Here is a 15952-nt window from a genome sequence, read left to right on the forward strand (position 1 = left end):
TCTATATATATATAGATATATATATAGATATATATAATTATTATTATTATTAACAGAGATTTTCGTCATCGGCCCAAAAACCAGTACACAGAAGCACCAGGATTTCAACTTGCAATTTAAAGGATGTACCGTACCTACTAGTTCAATGGTTAAAGACCTGGGAGGTATTTGAGACACCAACTTGTCTTTTGAAAATCATATCACCTACTGTATATAACAAAAACAGCTTTTTAGTGAGGCCTACACATAACACATATCATAACCTTGTGCTTATCTGATCTCATCACACTATCATCTTGTGCTTGTTAATATTATGAACAGCAGCTACGCTAATTCCTTTCCACTGCTTCTCTTTCTCAAACCATCCCGAGGCATCCTGAGGTTGTGCTCACACTCTTGATATCACTCAAATGAGGATGGATTCCCCTTTTTAGTCTGGTTCCTCTCAAGGTTTCTTTCTCATAACATCTACATCAACAATAAAGTTTTCCTTGCCACAGTCACCCTAGGCTTAAATTTTAAATTCTGTAAAGCCTCTTTGAGACAATGTCCATTGTGAAAAGCGCTATAGAAATAAACTTGAATTTGAAAATTATTTTCCACTATGTATCTACTTTAGATTAAAATAATATTTAGAACATTTATTTACTTGCATAAACTACTGAGACAAAAAGTCTATATGAATCTAAAACAAAAGGAAACCGAACACAGTATTGGTTAAATAACAGATATAATGTAATATGTTACATTCTTAATCTAAATGTGTCAAATTTTCTTTAATAGCCACTTTGATAATTGTGGCTATTAAAGTGGCTATGAACTTTTCACGAGACTTGGGAGAGACAAGACAGTATTGTTTTCCATATAACTCAAAGAGAAAATCGAGAATTATTCTTTTGAAAAACAGAAATTAAATTGCAATAACCTAAGTACTAACAGAACTCTTGTTTAACTCTCAGAATATTATGCAACTCTAAATAGAAAAAGCTATGCTCAATAATATAGATAAACTTGATTAAACATTTACACTTAATGTTCGTGATTAAACACTGTACACCCCCTCATCCCCCAACAGAAAAATACAAAATCTAAATTCCTCCTCATTAATATTGTGCTTTTAATGTATATGCACCACTGTCTCAGCATGCATTTTACTAAACATTAGTGGATTGCAATTCTAACAATAGATAAGAGTAGCTAGTAAAGATTAGCAAATAGAAAATTACATAATTACTAAATTACTAAACAGAAAAACAGTGTACATCGGTTTAAAATCATACATATGGTTAAAGTAAGTTAAAATTATGTCTGATGGCTTCTCAATCTGACTATAAACCTTATTCTATTATACTCTCTTGGTTTTATTGTCTAAATAAAATAAATACCTGCAACCATATTGCATAAATTAAAGAAATATGAAATTACCCTCATGTTCAACAAGTTTTTAGTCTAATGTTCAGCAACTTACCACAACAAAAAGAGTTCACTGGTGCAGCCATACACCCTGTACAGAAGGAAACAAAAAGAGGATTATTCATGTGACACTAAGATACTAAGGTGTAAATGCAGGAAAGTGCATATAATAATCTAATTCATCACATCGGCTGCCTCCAGTCCTGTTGTTTTTATTATTATCATTATTGCTTGATTAAGGTAGAAGAGCCTCTTCTGTGAACCTTCTCAAAGACTCCTAAACATTTTCAGTTGCTACAACCATATATTTCACTATTTATCTGTATTTCAAACATAATTACAGACAGATATTCTCTTCAAGATTTACTAATCTTTTGTTACATTTCATTTATCTCTTTTTTCAATTCTTTTGATTGCATTTAAAATTCATATTTAAGCTAGAGACACTTTAATTGGCTAATAAAGATTTGAAATGTACTGAATTTCACAGCTTATGCTATTTTGGTTTCAGACTAATAACACTGATGAACCCTCACTTAAAATTCATTCCTCCATTTTCTCAATTACTCCCTTTTTTTTGTTAAAAGTTCCAGGTTTCTGGATGTGCACTTGACAGAGCATCTCTCCTAGTATTTCAGCACCACCTGTTTAGCAAAGAAGACCCAGCAGCACCTTTACTTTCTACAGAAGATAAAGAGACCCAACTGGCATCAGTCATTTAATGGAATGTATACATATGTGTCTTTTGCTGTTGTTCTACATGAAGAGGAAGTTTCTTTTCTAGCCACCATCACAGGTGACTGGAATGCCTAATTGTCCTAGGATTAATAATGTAAAAAGCACTCACAGAGCCCCTAGCCTTTACAGGAACTAAGAAAAGTACCGCTTACTCATTCTTAATGTCTCGACTGCCTTTGGGTATAAAAAAAAAAAATCCAGGCACTAATTCGGCAGACTCTGCTGGATTATTTTTACGCATAAATAAAATACTGCTCCCCTCTGCCATTTTCCTCTCAGTGAACTCAGAAATGGACAAATCTTTATCACCTTGACCTGCACGTTAGCTACAAATTATGAGAGGAGAGGATAATTGGAAGAGGACCTTTACTACCACCACTGCCCACTTTGGCTGAGACCAAGTTTCAGCTGATAAACTGCCACCCAAAATGAGATGTCTGCCAGACATACTCAGATACATACAGAAACATAGTTGTTAGGAGAAGAAAGAATAGAATGAGTTGAGGCACAATTTAGCCGCCTGGTTGGACAATCATTTATACAAATACTTACGTCCTAAAGCCATTGGTGCAGCCATGAGCCCTGTCAGGTAAACAAAAACAGATTTTTTTTTTGCTTTATAATAACTAACAATTGTATTCAAATAGCAGAAGCTTATTTATTCAAATTAAGAAGCTCATATATTTAACTGATATAGAAACCAGTTAAGAAATATTTTTAAAATTTATTAAATAATATTTTTTAATTTACAAATTAGATTCTTATTTCTAAAAGAAAAAAATACTTAAAAATGAACTGTTTACATTGTTACAGATTAAATCAGCTGCATCCTTTCAGTGTTTTAATAATTAGCATTACTGCTTGACTAATGTAAAAGAGTCTCGTCTAGGAACAATTTCACAGACTCCTACTCACAAACTTATCTTTTACTATTTATCATCTTTCAAGCACAATTACATACAAATGTTCTCTTTAAGGTCCACAGCTCTTATAGATTCTATTGTTTCAATTAATTGATCTCTTTTTCAATCTTTTGTTTGCATTTAAAATTTATATTTAAGCTATAGACACTTCAACTGGCTCCTAAAAATTTGAAAGGTACTGAATCAAAATTTCTGATAACACTGATGAACTCTCACTTTAAATTAATTCCTCCATTTTCCCATTACTTCCTTTTTTTACTACACCCGTTGTTAGGGCCCTCCTCAGAAGCATGCAACTATGGAAAGTGTTAAAAGTTCCAGGTTTCTGGATGTGCACTTGACAGAGCATCTCTCCTTGTATTTCAGCACCACCTGTTTAGCAAAGAAGACCCAGCAGCACCTTTACTTTCTACAGAAGATGAAGAGACGCAACTGGCATCAGTCATTTAATGGAATGTATACATATATGTCTTTTGCTGTTGTTCTACATGAAGAGGAAGTTTCTTTTCTGGCCACCATCACAGGTGACTGGAATACCTAGTTGCCCCAGGATTAATAATGTAAAAAGCACTCACAGAGCCCCTAGCCTTTACAGGAAATAAGAAAAGTACCGCTTACTCATACTTAATGTCTCGACTGCCTTTGGGTATAAAATAAAAAAAAAGAATCTGCTGAATTCTTTTTGTGCATAAATAAAATACTGTTCCCCTCTGCCACTTTTCCTCTCAGTGGTCCCAGATCTCTCTGAAGGTGCCGTCGCACTTCGAGATCCCTCCGCAGGCAACGCTGTGCCATAAAGTCCCTCTAAAAGCGCCGTCGCACTTCAGGGTCCCTCTGAAGGCGACGTCACTCTTGCACAGTTCCTCCAAAGGCGACGCAACACTTCACAGTTCCTCCAAAGGCGACAACATGCTTCCAAGCTCCTTTAAAGGCGACGTCAAGCTTCCAAGCTCCTTTAAAGGCACCGTCACGCTCCAAGGGCTCACTGAAGGAGCCGTCACACTTTAAGAACCTTCCGAATGCGCCGTCATGCTACAAAGTCTCTCTGAGGCGACAGCGTGATTCAAAGATCCTCTGGAAGAAGCCGTCGCACCTCGGACATTCACATAGGGTGGCGTTGCACCTCTGCCATCCACTGAGAGTGCCGTCGCGCCTCAGACAGCCACAGAGGGCACCGTCACGCCACAGAGTCCCACCACAGGTGTCACTGCGCTCCTGAGTCCTACCGAGAGCACCGTCGCACCCCACAGTCTAATCCAAACCTCTGCAGAGGGCGTCTCTCAGCCTCTGTTCTCTGCCGAGGGCGTCGCTCAGCCTCTGATCTCCACTGAGGGCGTCGCTCAGCCTTCGATGCCTGCTAGAGAGGGTCACTTAGCCTCTCACCTCCCCCGAGGGCATTGCTCAGCCTCTGATGTCCACCAAGGGCGTCACTCGGCCTCTGACCTCCGCTGAGGGCGTCGCTCTGCTCCCGAGCGCTGACAGGGCGGTTTCTTCGTTCCCAAGCTTTGCAGAGGGAATCGCTCCGCTCCCGACCTCCACAGAGGGTGTCGCTCAGCCTCTGATCCCCGCCAAGGGCGTGTCGCTCTGCTCGAGACCTCTACAGAGGGCGTTGCTCCGCCTCAGGTCCTTCCTGACCTTCCCAAGTTCCTTGGTGATGCGGGCCTGTCCAAGTCTTCTCTATTCCAGGCCTCCTCCTTCGACTGTGGATGGGTGGCGAGACCCTCCTCGGCGTGCCCTGGCTCACCTGGCGAGGGTGGGTTTGGGGTGTCGGGAGCCGCCCCTGGAGGGAGGGGGTAATGTCAGGGATCCTCCTGCCATGCTTCCCTCCACGGCTCTCTCTCAGCCTCTCCCGGCGCTAATCGCAGACACCTGTCCCTCGTTACCTTTCCCCTTTAAAAGGTCCCAGTTCCACCTCACCCGCTTTCGGATCTACTTGGTTGCTACCGTGATCTACCGGACCCCTGACCGCCAGCATTCCCCACTGGTTCTTGATCCTGGTTCAGACTCTAAGAACTCTTTACGGATTATACCCGCTATAGGGATCATAGCCACTATACGGATTACACCCTCAATCAGAATTCTACTCGCATTACAGTAGTACTCCTCCTAGACTCTTTGTCTACTGAACGTAAAATAAAGTATGATAGAGTTACTCTCGCTTCCTATGCGTGGTCACTGCCGTGACACATGCTCAGATACATACAGAAACATAGTTGTTAAGGAGAAGAAAGAATAGAATGAGTTGAGGCACAATTCAACTGCCTGGTTGCACAATCAATTATACAAATACTTACGTCTTGAAGCCATTGGAGCAGCCATGAGCCCTGTCAGGTAAACAAAAACAGATTTTTTTTTTGCTTTATAATAACTAACAGTTTTATTTAAATAGGAGTTATATAAAGAAGCTCAAATATTTAACTGATATAGAAAACAGTTGAGAAATATTTTTACAAATTGTATATATATTTTTTTAATTTACAAATTAGATTCTTATTTCTGAAACAAACACTTAAAAATTAACTGTTTACATTGTTACAGATTAAATCAGCTGCATCCTTTCAGTGTTTTAATAATTAGCATTACTGCTTGACTAATGTAAAAGAGTCTCGTCTAAGAACAATTTCACAGAATCCTACTCACCGTGCTACAAACTTATCTTTCACTATTTATCATCTTTCAAGCACAATTACATACAAATGTTCTCTTTAAGGTCCACAGCTCTTATAAATTCTATTGTTTCAATTCAATTATCTCTTTTTTTCCCCAAATCTTTTCTATTCTTCAACAGAAAAAATTTATATATAGCAAAAAAATTATTCAAGCTAAAGCCTCCAAACATTTTGTATATATATCATTCTTGCATTCATTTAATATAACTTTTTTTATATTTCTGTGCATTTTTTTTTTTGGTCTAACCTTTTATGTCTCTATCCATTTACATCTTAAAATGTTAAAGCTATTGAGTTGTACTGTTTCTTGGCTGAGAATAACCGTTTCACGTGAACTTTCTAAGTATAGTAGGAACACTAGGAACAATTTACAAGGTCATATTAACATGCACTCTACTATTGGTCATTTATCTCTCATTCCTGAAATACCCTACTAATCATATTCTACAAGCTGTCTAGCAACAACTCCGTAATTGCCTTGTAAACATCTGTACACTATAGTAACCTATATCACCACCTAGCAACGCCTTTAAAAACAACTGGGTTAGCAACTGCCTAGCACTTTAGCAAAGAATATGAATATAGAAAACATTTTAACGACTTTAAGCTAGTTTTCAGCCTTTTAACCTTCACAAGATTAATTGTTCAAAACAAACAAGTGGAATAGCATAGCGACTATTTAGTAACATCTTAACAACCACCTTTTGATATGCATACCTGTTGTACCATTTTCAAATCTAAATTTCAACCAGAATCAGAATGCAATTATTTTCAAATCTTAAACACATTCTATTAAAACTAGAACATAGAAAACATATCAAGTGTTTAAAATGAGGAAATGTATTGTAATATTTTAAGAAAAAACATGTCATGTTGAATTTGATGGCCACAACACATCTCAAAAACATTGGGACAGGGCCATGTTTACCAGAGTGTTGCATAACTTCTTTTAACAGTCCCATTTATGTCTGCTACAGGATTCTAGCTGCTGCCTAAGAGTTCAAAGATCCAAAGCTGATTTTTACACTTGTCCCTTGTCCACACAGAGATTTCCCCAGATTTGTATATGCAGTTTAATGCAGATAACACAAGAATGTAATATTTACTTTTCCAGCCTTTTGTTGCCTCATCCCAAGTTTTTTGAGACATGATGTGGTCATTAATTTAAATACAGTGGTACCCCTCTTATCGACCTTAATCCGTTCCTTAAAACCGGTCAAATGCGAAAAGGTCGAAGAGCGAATGTGATTATCCCATAAGAAATAATGGAAAACCAATTAATCTGTTCCCGACCTTCACCGATACCCATTTATTAAAATTTTTTGCCCTGATTTTAGCAGTATTAATACAGGTACATAAATAATACTGTATATAATTGTTATGCAGCGTAATGAGCGGAGGCAAGGCCGAAGCACAGTTCGCTTTGGTTTAACAAAAACACGGAGAGTTTAACACAAAAACACACACACACGGCAGTCCATAGGATCCCGACGAACGAGAGAGATATCCGTGGTACGCCCTGGAGGGGGGTCCACGGGCGAACGCACGGGAGGAAAAAGGTTATCCGGGGTGCGCTTTGGAAAGAAAGCGCAGCCGTGGAGAGCACGTGGAGTCTGGAAAGAAAGAAACGCATAGGAATACGTGTGACGGAAAACACAGACAAACATGCACCAAACACCTTCACATACCAACAATAACCAACAAGGAGTGTGGCTGAATGAGGGGTTTATATATGAGCTGGGGATGAGTGAATAATGAGCTCCAGATGTGCATTGTTGAAGCCGGGGGCTTCAGGGAAAGCGGAGGTTTTAACAGCCGCCGAAGGGGCGTGGCAGGTGGATTTCTGACAATAATACAGTAAAAAGTATAAATTAAAAAGTTTAAAAAAAAAATGCTCTACGTGGGTCGGGGTAAAAAAAGGTCGATAAGCGGGCATTTGGTCGTTCAGCGGGCGCAAATTTCTGTCAAAAAACTGTTCGCTAAGCGAAAAGGTCGATAAGCGGTCGATAAGTAGGGTACCACTGTATTACCTTATTTTTTTCCTGAACATTTTCTTGGTTTAAACACTTTTAATTACTTCTTCTTCTTCTTCTTTCGACTGCTCCCATTAGGGGTCGCCGTCTCCATACCACCCTGTCCTCTACATCTGCCTCTTTCACACCAACTACCTGCATGTCTTCCCTCACCACATCCATGAACCTCCTCCTTGGCCTTCCTCTTTTCCTCCTACCTGGTGGCTTCATCCTCAGCATTCTTCTACCAATATAATTCATGTCCCTCCTTTGCACATGTCCAAACCATCTCAATCTCGCTTTCCTCACCTTGTCACCAAAACATCCTACATGCGCTGTCCCTCTAATAAACTCATTTCTAATCCTGTCCATCGTCGTCACTCCCAACGAAAACCTTAACATCTTCAGCTCTGCTACCTCCAGCTCCATTTCCTGTCTTTTACTCAATGCCACTGTCTCTAATCCATACAACATCGCAGGTCTCACCACAGTCCTATAAACTTTCCCTTTCATTCTTGCAGATACCCTACTATCACAAATCACTCCTGTCACTCTTCTCCACCCACTCCACCCTGCCTGCACTCCTTTCTTTACTTCTCTAACACACTTTCCATTACTTTGCACTGTTGACCCCAGGTACCTGAACTCCTCCACCTTCTCCACCTCTTTTCCCTGCAACCGCACCACTCCACTGCCCTCCCTCTCATTCACACACATGTACTCTGTCTTACTCCTACTGACTCTCATTCCCCTTCTCTCCAACGCATATCTCCACCTCTCCAGGCTCTTCTCAACCTGCTCCCTACTCTCACCACAAATCACAATATCATCCGCAAACATCATAGTCCAGGGAGACTCCTGTCTGACCTCGTCCGTCAACCTGTCCATCACCACTGCAAACAGGAAAGGGCTCAGGGCCGATCCTTGATGCAGTCCAACCTTCACCCTGAACCAGTCTGTCGTACCTACTGCACACTTCACTGCCGTCACACTGTCCTCATACATGTCCTGCACCACCCTCACATACTTCTCTGACACACCTGACTTCCTCATACAATACCACAACTCCTCTCTTGGCACTCTGTCGACGCTTTCTAAATCCACAAATACACAATGCAATTCCTTCTGTCCTTCTCTATACTTCTCCATCAACATCCTCAAAGCAAATAAGGCATCTGTGGTGCTCTTCCTCGGCATGAAACCATACTGTTGCTCACAGATGGTCACCTCTTCTCTCAGCCTGGCTTCCACTACTCTTTCCCATAACTTCATGGTGTGACTGATCAACTTAATTCCCCTGTAGTTACTGCAGGTCTGCACATCTCCTTTATGCTTAAAGATCGGTACCGCACACTTCTTCTCCATTCCTCAGGCATCTTCTCACCTTCCAAAATCCTGTTAAACAATCTGGTCAAAACCCACTGCCATCTCTCCTAAACATCTCACGCTTCTACGGTATGTCATCTGGTCCAACCGACTTTCCACTCTTCATCCTCTTAATTGCTGCTCTCACTTCCTCCTTACTAATCCTATCTACATCCTGCTTCACCAACTCCACATCATCCAACCTTCTCTCTCTGATTTTCCTCATTCATCAGCTGCTCAAAATACTCCCTCCACCTTCTCAACACACTCTCCTCACTAGTCAACACATTTCCTCTCTATCCTTTATTGCTCTAACTTGCAGTACATCCTTCCAGCTCGGTCCCTCTGCCTGGCCAATCGGTATAAATCCTTTTCTCCTTCCTTAGTGTCCAACCTCTCATACAGCTCCTCATATGCCTTTTCCTTGGCTTTCGCCACATCCCTCTTTACCTGCTGCTGCATCTCCTTGTTCTCCTGCCTACTTTTCTCATCACTCTGTCTATCCCACTTCTGTTTTGCCAACCTCTTTCTCCTTATGCTCTCCTGCACTTCCACATTCCACCACCACGTCTCCTTGTCTTGCTTTCTATTTCCAGATGTCACACCAAGTACTTTTCTAGCTGCCTCCCTCAACAATCCTGCAGTGATTGCCCAATCATCCAACACCTCTTCAACACCACCGAGCCCCTGTCTGACCGCTTCCCTCAACCTCACACTGCACTCTTCCTCCTTAAGTTTCCACCATCTTATTCTTCTTTCAGTCCTCACTCTCCTCCTCTTCTTCTTCGCCTCCAAAACCATCCTACAGACCACCATCCAAAGCTGTCTAGCCACACTGTCCCCTGCCAACACCTTACAGTCTCCAATCTCCTTCAGGTTGCATCTCCTGCATAGCACATAGTTCACCTGTGTGCACCTTCCTCCACTCTTGTATGTCACCCTATGATCCTCCTTCTTCCTAAAATAAGTGTTCACCACTGCCATTTCCATCCTTTTAGCAAAATCTACCACCATTTGCCCTTCCACATTCCTCTTTTTAAAACCATACCTACCCATCACCTCCTCATCACCTCTGTTCCCTTCACCTACATGCCCATTAAAGTTTGCCCCAATCACCAATTGTTCTTTCCTAGGTACACCATTCACCACTTCTAATTCACTCCAGAATTTTTCCTTCTTCTCCATCTCACAGCCAACTTGTGGAGCATAGGCACTGATGACATTTATCATCATCCCTTCAACTTCCACCTTCACGATCATCACCCTATCAGACACTCTCTTCACCTCCACTACACGCTTACTGTACTCTTTCTTCAGAATTACCAGTACACCATTTCTCTTTCCATCCACACCATAATAGAACAGTTTAAACCCACCTTCAATGTTCCTGGCCTTACTCCCTTTCCACTTGGTCTCCTGAACACACAGCATATCTACCTTTCTCCTCTCCATCATATCAGCTACCTCTCTCCCTTTACCCATCATAGTACCAACATTTAAAGTACCAACCCGAACCTCCACTCTCCTACACTGCTCCATTCCCTGCTGTCTCTGTAGACGTCTTCCTCCTCTCCTTCTCCTCCTTCGGCCAACAGTAGCCCAATTTCCACCGGTACTCTGTCGGCTAACGATACCTGTGGCGGTCGTTGTTAACCCGGGCCTCGACCGATCCGGTATGAAATTCTCATTTGTGATCCGCATATTTGATTTGGCACATGTTTTACGCTGGATGCCTTCCTAACGCAACCCTCCACATTTACCCTGGCTTGGGACCGGCACTAAACACTTTCAATTACTACACAGGTGAAACTTACTGTCTAATAGTTATCTAAAATGCCAAAGCTGTTATATGAACATATCAAAGTCAAATCACTGCATGATAAACAGCACTACATCAACTTTCCAAAATATAAACAGAAGTCTCAAAATATTTTATGGAGGAAATGCAACAAAATATTAACCTCATAATGAAGAAGAACTCTTGTGTTGGGTTACTTACGGGAAGATTTCATTGAACATGCCATCATGAGCACTGAACACATTCAGAAACACAGGATGTTAGTTTCTCAATTTAGTGATATGTATAATGTGTTTATCCACATTACAATTACAGGATCAGTATATTTGTTTAGAAAAAAGAATACTGACTTGGGGTAGGAATTCTTCTCTTGACCACTGGTTGCTTCATAGCTTGTCCACTACCCTTATGGACAGCTATAAAGGCCGTGTGTGAGCTGCTCACTCCAGACTGCTTACTTAGTTCCACCACTCTGGTCTTCAGAGCCTCTTTATCAGCCCCTTCATCTTGAGCATCCCTTTCCAGAGAGCGGATCAGAGAGCGGGCGCCCAGCCTGTGGATCGCCAGCCTGCACACACACACCGACACACGCACACACAAAGCTGAATGAGTATTAAACAACTAAACACAATATTTTCATTGCTCTTGTGTCATCTTGTACTTAGTTTTATAGTATATTCTTGACATGTATCTTCAACAACATATTTTATTTAATCACATAAATCAAAAATAAATGCCTTAACTACATTAAACTAACTTCATTAAAAAAATTACAGAATGATTCAAATCCTCCAGAAACTGATCAGATTATGTTACTATAAGATGCAGTAGCTTTGACAAAAATTAAATACTGTAAGCTGATATTTGTAACTGTAACAGCCAGCAACTAAAGCCACCCAGCCAGCATTTATTCTATAATTACTTCAGAACTGTATTAATCAAACACAAAAAAAACTACCGTAATTTCCGGACTATAAAGCGCACCCATATATAAGCCGCACCCACTGAATTTTACAAATATTTTTATTTTTAACATAAATAAGCCACACCTGTCTACACTAATGTACTTTACACAGGCTTTAACGAAAGACATGTTACACACGGTGTAACGGGTGAAATATGTTGCGCTTCCTTTAGGAGCATAGCGGTATTTTGGGAATAGCATGCCACTGCATTTTTCCGGTAATACTGCATGTGTGGAGACCGAGGAATATGTCCTTATTATTTTCTGATGCTCATTTCTAAGTTTCTTTGACTAACCCATAACGCTGTTGCCAAGAATAATAAAAAAAGCACGAGTTTTGGAAACCTGTCTGTGCTTATATGATTTCTGTTGCAACTTCACCCAGACTCAACGCGTTACAACGGCTTGTATCTAAACAGTAGCCAACCAAGAAAGTCATTGTTCACTGTCTTCCTCCTTCCATTCACAACTATTTCTCTCGGGAGTTTATCTTTTGGCATCGTCATGCGTTTAAAAAAAAAACTTTTTTTCTCCCGATGCCGTGCAGCTTAGGACACAGGTGAGGTGCGTTTTTTCATTTCCGTTCGGAAATTTCATTGGTCTAATGTTATGGGGTTCAGTTTCTTGGCTTGAAGTTTGTGAAACTGGGAAAAACCTAGGAAAAATTAATAAATTAGCCGCTTCGTTGTTTAAGCCGCGGGGTTCAAAACATAGGAAAAAAGTAGCGGCTTATAGTCCGAAAAATATGGTAGTTCAATCAGAAGATTTTGGAGTATTTACCTGCTTTTCTCAGCAGGCATCAAGGAGAAGTCAACAGTGTTTGAGACCTCTTGACCTCCTAGGTGGTACCTTATTGTTATTTTTCCCTTTGCATCTGGTTTCTGACAATCCTAGGGACAATGAAAATTATAAATAGATCCAGTGATTTTATCACAGTTTAAGCTTAAAAAAATCATGGACTGATAGATATAAAAATGAAAAGAAGCATGCAGATTTTTTTCCTCACAATGCAATCAGATTCAGAATGTAAAAAAAGAGTTTTTGGTGAAACAGCGAAAAAAAGGCAGATGTTCTCAGTGTGGAGTCAGCTGAAACCAGGGGTCTGCAATATAATTAACTTCACGAAATTATAAGAAATACAGGTAGTCCCTGATTTATGATGGAGATTGCAACTTGAAAATATGTATGTTGAGACATGGTCTAGCCGACCCAGTGGATTTAAAGAATGGTGATCAGTATGGGGTTGTATACTGTTAAACAGAGCACTTTACACTACTGTACCGTATATATGTCTGTGGCAGTAGGCGTGTGGATGAGCGTCGAACGAAATGAGCAGTAAGAAGCACACCTGTGAAACTAATCAGTGCCCTGTTTCAGCATCTGGCGACACCGATAAAAAGGAGAAACGGAAGCTAAAATTCGCTTTGAAACACAAAAAACACAGAAAAATACACACTCTAACACTGAGACAACTGAACTCTGTCGACCGCTGGTGAGCGTAAGGCACCTCACAAAGTGGGAGATGTGTACATCCTGCCAGCGTCCCAACATATAGTACCACATATACGCTGCTACTTTGCCTTCTGCACGAATAGGGATGGGTACCGAACCGGGTTTTTTTTTAACCGATATGTAATTGGGTCGAGATCAGACTACTGGCAAGCTTCAGGACAAACAATACAGTTAACAATACTTGTGGGTTTTTTTTGTTTTGCTTTTTATCTCTGTATACTTCAGTGTTAATGCTGAAAAAGAATCTGCTGCTTGCATTTTCCATCCCTCTCTTTCTCAATTGTTTGAAGGACCTTTTTGTGTAATAAATGTGTTTGTGCCTTTCTCTGTTTGCTTAAAGGAATTTGTATTAAAGTTCAGCAGTAATAAAATAACTTGAAATTTTTTACATCTTTTTACATCATGACTTTTTGCACCAAATTATAGAGAGTAGTATCAATAACAGAACTGGTATTATTAAGTGTAAAACTGTTTACACTTAATGGGGAAAAAAAGTTTTCTCGTGTTGCTACGGTAATCGTAAGATGAAAGTTTTATTAATTCACAGTAGAATGTACTCTTAAAGTAATAACAATAATAACAATGATAAATTATTAAAAGTAATCACACAATATATTATAAAATATATGTATACAGTTATATTTAATGAATCTATTAAATATTTTTATTTTATTTTATTTTATATTGTTTTAATTTTAAAAGTAAACGCCTGTTGTCCAACACTGTTTGCTAAAACACAAAATAAATTATTATATTTTTATTTGATTACATTTTAAAAGATTACATTGTTGATGTTTTATATCTTCACTTGATTCCACCATTTGTGATAATAAATTTGTATTAAATCATAAATCCAGAAATATAAAAAATCAAGTCTGAACTATTTATGGTAAAATTGTTTCAATACAAAATAGTTTCAATGGCATCTAAGAGTGTATGGGGTCCTTGGAAATATTTCTTCCTTTCAAGTTCCCCAAAAATATTAAAACCCTTGTGATAAAGCCCTCACCTCTCCTTTCAATTGAGCATAAATCAGTGCTCTTTGGCCATGGAAAAGTGAAGTAATTGCAGAGCTCAGACGGGTGCAAGACACACCTTTCCAATCCTCAGTGATATCAATCACTGCTGGTTGTAAAGCATAGCGGAGAGACTGCATTACCTAGGGAATTGGAAATTGGAATTGGAAAGACAATGAACATTAATTAAGATGGAATAATATTTCCCAGTAAATGCGTCCCCTATTTGTCAAATACATATTGACAGATATAAGACATGCATATGTTATAAATGTATGTTATAAAAAAGCCATAAAAAACCTTTTAATAAATTGTGTTTACTAGTGAGAAGTGGTTAGGACTGTTACATTTTTTAACACAATTATGTTAAAGTATAAATTCAGATTTTATTTCTTTGTTGCTGTTCGAGAAAAACCTCGACTTACTTTGGCCTGCATGCGCTCAGTTCCTGTGATGAACTGGGCGTGTCCACAGCTGTCCTCAGCTAATCCTCTAATGAGGGCAGAACTTGCACCTTCACCAATCCCAAATGAGAAGCATCTGTTTAAACAAAAGAATATAAATCCCTTATGAGCCTTCGGATATACAATTTTAAGAACTCAAAATTTATTTAAATGCATCTATATAGCTTATTGTTTCTGCCACACAAGAACATGTGTAATTATTACTCCAAAAAAAATAGAATTATTATATGCTTATGTGCAACAAAAAAGTGAAAATGTGAAACAGATACTCACACACAAACACCCATACAAGTAAGACAATAAATCATACCAGGTGTTAGCAACAGTCATAACAGATGTTAAAATATATACTTGATATATACATGATTTTGTTTACATTACTGTGTAATAAAAAATTATTAACAGCTTCTAATTAATCAGAATGTAGAAACAAACACTGCTACGGTATTATGTGTTCTTCTATTGTAGGTATCTGGTCCAGGTTTTGGAACTGTTGTTTAAACCAGGGTGCAACTTTTGAAAACTTAATTCTAAAATCCTTTAATATTTGCACCACTCAGTTTGCTAAACTGTATTAGAAATCATTTAAATTGATGAAATATCTATAATTTTAGTTACTCAATTTCCAAGAAAATAAATTGTATACATCATGAATGTTTGAAGCTTTTAAGAGCACATGCCTGTGGAAATCAGCATTGCTCCTCACACACTGAAGAACATCTTTGGTGTTTCCTACTTCACCATCTGTGAATATGAACAGCTAAAAATGAGAGTAAGAGTGAGAGAGAGAGAGAAAGAGAGTGAGAGAGAGAGAGAGAGAGAGAGAGAGAGAGAGAGAGAGAGAGAGAGAGGGGAAATTAAGCATCCAGGAAAAAAATACTAAAGATGCAACAGTGTTTTGAAATAATCCCAATCCTTAAATAATTAGTACGGGTTCGTTGTCCCAATGCTGAAACACTACAACAGCACTTCTGACAATTAACTAAGAGCTCTTTATTTTTAGAAGTGAAATCTTTGAGATTTCTCCGTGTGAGACATGGCAAACCTATTGGATTTTGACTAATTAAAATTTGTCACA

At 39.2% G+C, this 15952-nt stretch overlaps 2 protein-coding genes across 7 annotated transcripts in view; one reads left to right on the forward strand and one right to left on the reverse strand.

The window, feature by feature from the left end:
* LOC124392111 (von Willebrand factor A domain-containing protein 5A-like) overlaps positions 1 to 15952 on the reverse strand; it is a 30108-nt gene that overhangs the window by 5125 nt on the left and 9031 nt on the right. For all 6 annotated transcript variants that reach the window (XM_046858802.1, XM_046858800.1, XM_046858798.1 and 3 more), the window contains exons 10-18: positions 15555 to 15634; positions 14836 to 14950; positions 14404 to 14553; positions 12663 to 12772; positions 11269 to 11486; positions 11120 to 11152; positions 5369 to 5398; positions 2704 to 2733; positions 1469 to 1504 (exon numbers count right to left, since the gene is read on the reverse strand). In XM_046858802.1, the coding sequence (XP_046714758.1) occupies positions 1469 to 1504; positions 2704 to 2733; positions 5369 to 5398; positions 11120 to 11152; positions 11269 to 11486; positions 12663 to 12772; positions 14404 to 14553; positions 14836 to 14950; positions 15555 to 15634 (802 nt within the window). The remainder of the gene's footprint in view (positions 1 to 1468; positions 1505 to 2703; positions 2734 to 5368; positions 5399 to 11119; positions 11153 to 11268; positions 11487 to 12662; positions 12773 to 14403; positions 14554 to 14835; positions 14951 to 15554; positions 15635 to 15952) is intronic.
* Positions 1511 to 5360, forward strand: LOC124392114. The gene is made up of 2 exons (XM_046858803.1): positions 1511 to 1992; positions 3381 to 5360. The coding sequence occupies exon 2, from the start codon at positions 4486 to 4488 to the stop codon at positions 5170 to 5172; it is 687 nt and encodes a 228-aa protein (XP_046714759.1). The 5' UTR covers positions 1511 to 1992; positions 3381 to 4485; the 3' UTR covers positions 5173 to 5360.

The sequence above is a fragment of the Silurus meridionalis genome, chromosome 10 (assembly GCF_014805685.1).
Source record: "Silurus meridionalis isolate SWU-2019-XX chromosome 10, ASM1480568v1, whole genome shotgun sequence".
Taxonomy (NCBI): Eukaryota; Metazoa; Chordata; class Actinopteri; order Siluriformes; family Siluridae; genus Silurus; species Silurus meridionalis.